This window comes from Phaseolus vulgaris, chromosome 3, assembly GCF_051622355.1.
Source record: "Phaseolus vulgaris cultivar YP4 chromosome 3, ASM5162235v1, whole genome shotgun sequence".
Taxonomy (NCBI): domain Eukaryota; kingdom Viridiplantae; phylum Streptophyta; class Magnoliopsida; order Fabales; family Fabaceae; genus Phaseolus; species Phaseolus vulgaris.
In genome coordinates this window covers 8387103-8396968 of record NC_143500.1, presented here as the reverse complement: position 1 = coordinate 8396968, position 9866 = coordinate 8387103, and the positions used below count along the sequence as shown (strand labels likewise).

Genomic DNA, 9866 nt, shown 5'->3' with positions numbered 1-9866 from the left:
TTTATGGGGTTGAGATAGGCTTAAAGTCCACTTTGTAATACAAATGATGAGGCAAACCTAGAAATTTGATGACAAATCATTTTCCAGAGGAATGGAATAATGGAAGACTCGTGACCAAGAACCAACAACTAGCACTATGACTGAAAGATGCAAGGTTGGGCCTTAGTTGACCTCAATAGGTCAAAGCCACTCTGAACATGGTATAAACCCCAGTATTTGTGAGAAAACATGGATTGCACCTTCTTAGAGACCATGAAGTAGACTTGGAGCTAGAATAGAAGTTTTGTATTTTTGTATACTTTTTTGTTGGTCCTTATAATTTTTTTTTATTGGACGTTGTACATATTTCTATTTTTCTTGTAATTGAAGATTTGCTAAACTCTAGTTTTTAATAGGCTTGTTGGATGGGTCTTAGTAGTGTTTGGGCCATGCATACAAGATCCCTAGTATATAAGTCTTTTTGTAGATTCTTGTAGTTAGAATTTTTTTTATTTTGAAATTTTGAATCAAGTGAGAATCCTCTCTAAGTTCTTCATTAGAACTTTTGATTTTGACCCTTAAGTCTCCAATTTAAAATGGAGAATCTTACTTTATTCATCAATTTCTCTCTACTCGAGGTAGATTGGAGTTTTTTCACCTCTTATCCCTTTCGTATTTTTGGTTTTGTCAATTGGTCTATGAATTTTTTTGAAAATGATCCTATATGTAGTTAGTTTTCCATCATTTGATAACCAGTGCTTAGGTCCAATATTTCCAAGGTTAGTTTTGGGATTTTGTAACTTTTCCAAAATTTTGTGGTGGTGCAACTAGCAAATTCGTGTTTTTCTGTTTTGCACAACTTAAATGTTGTTTTTGTTGTTCGTGTTCTTTGTTTATGCTCAAGAATCAAATTTTGTTGGTGCCTTCTTTGATTGTGATGTCAATTGTTCTTGATCCTGATTTCGAAACCTACACTAGGAATTTCAATAATTCGAGATACGATTCGTGTTCATGTAAAAAGAAATGAGTGAAACGGAGATTGACGATTGGAGTGAACATGGTTGAATCCTAATCGATAAATTATTCGGATAGGAATTGCTCTCTTAAAAAACCCTGTGAAAAAATAACCATAAAAGCTAGAAAACGTGTTTTTTATGTTCAAGAACGAGTTTGACAAATAAGGAGAAAACAAAGCTTGAGATAAACGAAAATAAATATATAAAAAAAAAAGAGATTGTTATTGAACTCATGCTTGAAAACACTGCAGCAAGTTTTTCTTTCATTTCGGTGCCATTAATTGCAAGCACTATCTGGCACGTGGAAAATGAAAATGAAATGGGAGAAGAAAAAAATGAAATTTGTTGAATTTGCAGTGGACCCATGTCTTTGGATTAAATTCGTGAAGGAAAGTATGTAATTTGTTTTGGAAATTGGATTCACACATGGTGAGAGAATTTTTTCAATTGAGAAATTAGGTCAGTGGGGCACAACCAGTTCCTGTGATGCTTTGATCCATAGAAAAGTAAATAAATAAATGAAGCATGATTTTGGGCCAATTCAATCACCAACTTCAGAATTCTAGTGGGTTCCACCCGGTTATGTGTTCATTGGTGAATTTACATTTTCAGTAGTTTTATTTGGTGATAATCGTATTAAAAGCATTTGGTGGATCATTTTGGCTTTTGTTAAAAAGAAATCTTTGCTGCCCGATTTGTCTACTCTTTGTGAGACATAGTTATTTCAACTAAACAATTTATTTTAGCGTATTTACTTTGTTTTACAATTTTTAATAATAATTTTAGATACATTTTAGATTACTTGTCTTTTAAATTATTTTCCTTTGTCATAGGTAGGTGTAGTTGGTTTTAAAAGGAGATTGAATAGAACATTAGAAGAAAAAATAAATTAACCATACTAAAAGATAAAATTTTTATTAAATCATTTATTGAGAACATGTTTTTCAAAAAAAATTAAACTTCAAAAAAGTTAACATTTAACTTCACATTAACTACCATGAGTTTCAGAGTCTTCATAAAATATTATGAGTTTCAAAGTCTTTGTAAAATATTATAAGTTTCAAAACCTCCTTACAAAATCACGAGTGTTGGAGATTTCACATCAACTAGAGATAAGGACAATTTATTATATATAAATAGATACAAACCTCACTTCATGAACTGATTTTATAGGGTTGAGTTAGGTTTAAAATTCACTTCGTAATAACAAGAGTCAAGACATTTATAAACTATTATAGATTTCAGAACATCCGTAAAAATATTATGAGTCTCAAAATCTTCATAAAATACCATTTATTTTTTTTTTACTCATTCATCATAACATGTGTTTTTGGTTTATGTCAAATGTCTTTATTTATTTATGTTTAATAAAATATTTTTTTAATAAATAAAACAAATAAATGAATATAACATTTCACAACTTATACGTATATAACTAAATTTAAATTTATATCAAAATATATATTGTCCAAACTCAAACACAAAATAAAGTTTAAAAAACTAAGACAAAATAGTAAAAAAAAATACTTCTATATGTACTTGAAAATCTAACATTTTGTTACAAAACACCAAAAGTTTTTGGTTCGTCTTTACTCTCACAAACACCTCTTTTATCTTTTTTCAGCTACTGCCTCAACTTCTCTATTTTCTGATAAAGTGATCCATCCCCATCCCTTTCATAGAAAATGCTCCTTCCTGTCATCACACGCTCTTACCGCTTTCATTTTGTTTGTTCCAATTCACATGCTCCAACCACCATACATTGTAAGCGTTACTATACTTTGTACATTTACCAACCTTTAGAAGCAGAGAGATCCATATGGGGAAAAGGAGCGAAAATGTTATAAACTGCTATCTGTATTTACATCTAGCTGGCTACTTTTTCATGTACATTTAATCTCACGGGAACAATGCTTATCACAAGGATTGGAAAATGTTTATATATAATTAATATCACATAGATTGAATATCATGTATCTAGGTAAGAGAAAATTGGTTATACGTACGTAACAGATTATTTCACAGTGAGTGATACAAGAAGATTCAAGAAGAAGATTCAATAACAAGAAAAACAAAGAAGAAATAATCAAAGACCAAGAATTGAAGGAGAAGAAATTAAAAAAGAAAAAGATTCAAGAAGTAATGGTGTTCTGATCATTTTCTTCTGCAGATTTTTTCTTTTGGTTTTGTCTCTAATCTGAACAAAAAAGAAGAGTTTTTCCATTTTTAATCTAAAAAAATTCAGGTTGTTTAGACGAATTTTATTCAATTTAAAAACATACTAACAAAATGTTATATTCTCAAACTTTAGGAGCTTATTATTCCATACTTCTCTACATTATTTCCAACCATTATTTTGACGCAAATTCCGCTAAAATTAGCATTTATGTTCTAGTATAAATGCCTAAGACAAGGACAAATTAAAGTAGTTAATATTTCACTAAAGATAGTCATACAACAACCATATTGCATAATAACACGCATATTTTTTCCTAGGTAAATTATGACTCATACATGATAAATTATCTCTCTAGCTTCATACCTTTCTTCTAGCACCTTCATATATTTTTTTTTTTTAATTTCAATAATACTCTTCATACCCTTTTTTAACTTCAATAATACCCTATTTGTGGTGTGTTAGTTTTTACTTTTATATTTTGGAAATCACCCAATATAAAAACCAGTAATGTACAGAAATTAAGTACAGAACTCAAAAAAAAAATTCTTTAAAAAATTAAAATCCATGGTCCTCTGATTTCTTTCATATGGTAACAAGATTAAAAAAAATTGATTTGAAGGGAATGGAATACTGTTTACTTCAAATGTTATGGATCCTATACCAATATAATGAACATAAAAATAAATGGTAATAATGGCAAAATCGAAGATCTAATTTGCACTTTTAATATCAAAGAAAATATATTATTTTAATATGCATTTTTGCATCAACGACTCCCTAGTTAAAATGCTTAGATTCTTAAGCTATTCATTCGTGTTATTATAGTAAAAAAAAACAATCTTCCTACAATTAAAACCCTTCACTTTTAACAATATAACAAACTGCGAATAATATAATTGATAGTGGATTCCTGTAGGAACTTTTTTTAATTTGTTATTTTCTTTGATGCAATATTAAGCTATTCATTCGTGTTATTATAGTAAAAAAAATACTCTTCCTACAATTAACACCCTTGACTTTAACAATGTAACAAACTGTGAATAATATAATAGATAGTGGATTCATGTAGGAACTTTTTTTTAATTTGATATTATCTTTGATGTAATATTAAACTGGTGGAAAGAGACAGAAATTTAGTTAAACCAAAATGCACACAACCCCCAAACCAAACAAGCCTTATTTCAGACCAAATTGGATTCATACCACAGAATCCAACAGGCCGCATTACCCGTACCCGTCCCACCCACTCCAACATAAGTTCTACAAAATTCAGAAAACAATTGTTCTTCTACCATGGATGTGAAGTTCTAGCACAAAAAATTCAAAGAAAATGAAACAATCAAGCCACTCCATGAACCAGTTTTGCTTTCGCTCTCCATTCATCATCATCACAACAACCTTAGTACCTGTAGTGAGTAGGCTTGTATGGACCCTCAACAGCCACACTGATGTAATCAGCCTGATCCTTGCTAAGCTTCGTGAGCCTAGCTCCAAGCTTCCCAAGGTGAAGTGCAGCCACCTTCTCATCAAGGTGCTTCGGCAAAACATATACCTTCTTCTCATACTTCCCACTGCTCTTCTCATTCCACAGCTCAAGCTGGGCAATCACCTGGTTGGTGAAGGAGCAGGACATCACAAAACTGGGGTGTCCTGTGGCACATCCCAAGTTCATCAAACGACCCTCAGCCAACACAATGATGCCGGTGTTGGTCTCAGGGAACACCCACCTGTCAGTCTGGGGCTTGATGGTGATGCGCTTCACACCGGGGTAGTTCTCCAGTCCCAGCATGTCGATCTCATTGTCAAAGTGACCAATGTTGCAAACAATGGCATTGTTCTTCATTTTCCTCATGTGGTCAACCATAATGATGTCCTTGTTACCGGTGGTGGTAACAAAGATATCAGCATCAGATACAACATCCTCCAAGGTCAGAACCTGAAGGCCTTCCATGAGAGCCTGGAGGGCACAGATGGGATCAATCTCAGTCACAATCACACGAGCCCCAGCCTGCTTCAATGCAGCAGCACAACCCTTCCCAACATCACCATATCCAGCCACAACAGCCACCTTCCCCGCAATCATAACATCAGTAGCCCTCATCAGACCATCAGGGAGAGAATGACGGCACCCATACAAGTTGTCAAACTGTCACAAACCACAGATCAAAAGGTTAAACTAACAAAAACACAAACCATAAAAGCAAAATCTAATATGACCCACCTCTTGCTTTCAAAAACCATATCAACTTACAACTTATAGAAAAAGTACAGTTAGTTTTGGGAGAAAACTTCAAAAGATGATTCGGATTTTGAAATGATATAGTATATAATTGGATTTAGCAGTTAACAGTAAAATTCAGTGTAAAAAGTTAACTAAAGCTGTTTCAGATCAATTCCTTAACATTAAGCTAATTTCAGATGAACACCAATCCAAACTTCTTTCACAACATTAGTCAAACAGTTACCAGATTCAAGAACCCATTTAACCAATGCCACAAAACCCATTAAAAACGACAGATCTGAATCGAGCACAGCATTTAAACACGCAAAAAGAAACAGATCTGGGGAAAAAAGAGCGGGAAGCAACATAAAAATACCTTGCTCTTGGTGACAGAGTCATTGACATTAATAGCAGGGAACAAAAGAGTCCCATTGGCCTGCATCTGATAGAGCCTCTTCACACCAGTGGTGGTCTCCTCAGAAACCCCAACAAGACGCTGCTTCATCTTGCGGTACCTGGTGGGGTCGCTCTTCAATCCATCCTTGATGATGGTAAGCACGATCTGGAACTCCGCGTTGTCGGTGGAGGTGGGGTCAGGGAGCTCGCCGGTTTTCTCGAACAGCTCCTCGGCCTTGACACCCTCGTGGATGAGGAGGGTAGCGTCGCCACCGTCGTCGACGATGAGGTCGGGCCCGCCGCCGGGGCCCCAGTCAAGAGCGCGCTCGGTGCACCACCAGTACTCCTGGAGGGTTTCTCCCTTCCAAGCGAAGACCGCGGCGCTGTCGCGGGCGATAGCGGCGGCGGCGTGGTCCTGCGTGGAGAAAATGTTGCAGGAGCACCAGCGGACCTCAGCGCCGAGGGCGGTGAGGGTCTCGATAAGAACGGCGGTCTGGATGGTCATGTGGAGGGAGCCGGTGATGCGGGCCCCCTTGAAGGGCTGCGATGGGCCGAACTCAGTCCGGCAGGCCATGAGGCCCGGCATCTCGACCTCGGCAAGCTCGATCTCAAGGCGGCCAAAGTCCGCCTGGGAGAGATCCTTGACCTTGTACTCGCGGCCAGTCGTGGTTTTCTCCACCGACAGAGACATGGCTGCGCAGCGAGAGGAAGAAGAGAGAAATGTGGGTTAGAGAGAAAGAGAAGGAGAGTGAGTGACGAAGGAGAATGAAGGAGAGAGTCCGTATAAATAAGGGTTCAGTGTGGGAGTTGGTGAGTGGACTACCCGATCTGCTTTTTTTTCTTCCTCCTATTCTAACTTAGGTTACTCTTTCTACCTTTCATTTTCTTTTCTTTTCTTTTCTTTTCTTTTCCTATTTATATTTTATTTTACACTATTTATATTATTAATATTTTCTTCAAAGCTGAAAGAAAAAGGTCTTTTAATTAAACTAAATGACGATTAAGGAGACGCGTCAAACATATTTATAGTAAATTAATTCAGTTTCATAATATATATGCAGAGATGTCAAACTACCTAACTATAAGTTTTATCAAATCCTTAATTATTCAATCGGACAATGTTTTCAAAACTTTTCGATAAATTTTTTATCAATTCATTAAAATACATACTTTTCAAAATATATTAAAATATAAAGAATTTGATTATTTTTTTATTTTAATAAATCTTATTATGATAATATAAAATTATAATTTTAGAGGTGGGATAGAAAAAATAATAATTTTTTTATATGAAGTTTTGAATTACATCTATGTGTATGCCTCGTTCTTTTTATTGTTATACCAAATTAAGTCAATGTTTGGATAGAAGAAACACATGCTTAATTTTGGTGTGTTAAAGGATGGTTTTGAGGTTTGCTAGGTTAAGGATCCACAAATTTAGTCTCACTAAGTTGATGACCCAAATTTTTCAGGTAAATGATCCAAAGTGCACTGTGCATAACCTACTAGATTTTGATTGTGATCTTTTTAGCCTTCCTATGACTCTTCTTGGTGTAACATTACCTTTTTAACACAAAATAAAAAATACTTTGGGTTTGTTTTGATTGGGGGTGGGGTGGAAAGAGTATTAAAAAAGAGGGGGGAAAAGAGTTGAAAATGTTATTGTTTTTTAAAGGAAATGGGTAGATTTAAGTGAAAAGTTTATAATAAATATGATTAAAAATTATATTTTATTTTTAATAATATTATATTATTTATTTTATTATAATAAATAAAAATATTAATATTAATAAAAATTAAAGATATAATTGATTGAAGACATAATTAATTGTATCTTTATAAATATGTTATATATAACAATATAATCAGTATTTGATATAATTGATTGTGTTGATTTCTCTAAGATTTCGAATTTAAAAATATAATTGATTATGTATATATTTTCACTCTAATATATACATATATTTTTGTGAAGAAAGTTATGTTATAATTTTTATTTTAAATTTTGTGAATGTACTAAAAAGTCTTATTTTTTAGTTTTAATTTCTATTTTGAAAATTATTTTTGGATGTATGTTGATGATTTAATTACATTTGTAATTGAAACTCTTGTTTAGTTTGCGTTATTCTAAATAATCTCTCAGATGCATGATTCAAGAGGTAAAAGAATTAAAAACCTTATAAGTAGATGCATGGAGATGAGTAAAAAAATTAGTGGATACATTTGTTTCATTAATTAGATTTCATTGTTTTGATTGGTGCATGTTTGGTCAATTTAATTTTGTTTAGATGGTTAAATGAATGATATATCTCTATCAGCCAATGAAGCATTCCTGAAAAAGTTTCATGGTCAACCTACTTTCATTTACTATTTTTTAATCATTTACTTTAATTTTCTGCATAACCATATCAACCCCCCTTTTTTTTATCTTTTTTGTTACTCCTACCTTACTGTCGCTAGGGAATTCAATTTGAATTTGATTCTCAATTTTCTTCTTTATCTGCATAATTTTTATGTTTGCACCCCACTTATATACAATGAATTGTCCTCATCTCTAGTCGATGTGGGATCTCCAAATTGAACATAATAATCATAGGCTAGTTAGACAATCTAAGTCGCATCATATTTCTACTGCGTCTATTTGTTTTTCACCTTTTACTTTTAATTTTTTTATTTTGAAATTGATATGAATTTTGGCTTTTGTGCTAAAGCAACTTTCATATTGAAATCATTTTTCACTTCAACATGATCAACAAAATTATATCCGGTGTGAGACCTACTTTCAGCAGCCCTAACATAATTCTTTAAATGGGGGTGGGGGTGGGGCGTTGGACCTCTAACCTTAATGAAGAACAAAAGCTCAGTCCAATCAAATAAAAATGGTCAATACATAAAGCCAGTTCCCTCATAGGAAATGAAGGATGATTATTGTACAAGAGGAAGCTTTTGTCAACCAACCTCTAAGTTTTGAAAATGATTCAAAACCAAATTATGTTTTTGAACTTAAAAAAGATTTTATATGGTCTTAAGCAATCTCCTAGAGCTTGGTATAAACAACTAAGAAATTTTCTTTCTGACTGGTTTTGAAAAAGGAAAAGTTTATGCAACTTTATTTCGAAAAGAACAAATCAAGAATTTTGTTATTGTACAAGTTTATGTTGATGATATATTTTTTTATGCAAATAATGAATCTTTGTGCAAATAATTTTCTAAGTTAATGCAGGGAGAGTTCGAAATGAGCATAATGAGTGAGCTCAATTATTTCTCAGACCTTCAAATCAAGCAAGGAGAAAAGGACATCATTATTCATCGAAATACGCATACAAAGGAGATGTTGAAGAAGTTCAGCATGTTAGACATAAAGGTTATAAAGACTTTGATACATACGTGAAGGATGAGAATGGTAGGAAGGTAGATCAGATGGTCACTAGAGGTATGATAGGTTTATTACTTTATCTTATTCTTATCAGACCTAATATTATGCATATGGTATGTTTGTGTGTAAGATTTTAGTTAGATCCTAAAGAGTCTCATTTAAAGATTGTCAAACAGATATTTTGATATTAATGGGGTCTATTAATATGTGTTTGTGTACAAGAAAAATGTTAGCTTCAAATTAGAAGAATTTTACGACATAAACTATGTTTGAGATAGAGTTGATAGAAAAAACACAAGTAGAGATGTTCATTTCTTGGACCGTGCTTATCTCTTGGTCAAACAAAAAGCAAAACTTCATCTTTTTTCTTAAAAAAAACAAAGTACATGTTGTTCTGAACTTTTTTAGGTAAAGTAACATTTAGAGAATTACTCTAGTGTTCAAACCAATATATATATAGTAGTGCAATCAATCTTTTGAAATATCATATTCAGCATTTAAGGTTAAGCATGTAGAAATGAGATATCATTTCATTCACCATTATGTCTAAAAAAAATATTTTTCAACTAAAATTTGATAAAACCGATCACCAATAGACTGATATATTTACTAAGTAGTAAGACTATGACAATAGAACATCTTATTTGTATTAAATCATATGATTAATTAAAAAATGAGATTGTAAAAAGAAAAATTGAT

The 9866-nt window shown here is 32.9% G+C and overlaps 1 protein-coding gene across 1 annotated transcript; it reads right to left on the bottom strand.

Moving 5' to 3' along the window:
* Nucleotides 1-4442: 4442 nt before the first annotated feature.
* LOC137806461 (adenosylhomocysteinase) lies at nt 4443-6680 on the bottom strand. The gene is made up of 2 exons (XM_068606601.2): nt 5772-6680; nt 4443-5320 (listed from the first exon to the last, which is right to left on the bottom strand). Exons 1-2 carry the CDS (start codon nt 6480-6482, stop codon nt 4574-4576), a joined length of 1458 nt encoding a protein of 485 aa, XP_068462702.1. The 5' UTR covers nt 6483-6680; the 3' UTR covers nt 4443-4573.
* Between the last annotated feature and the right edge of the window lie 3186 nt (nt 6681-9866).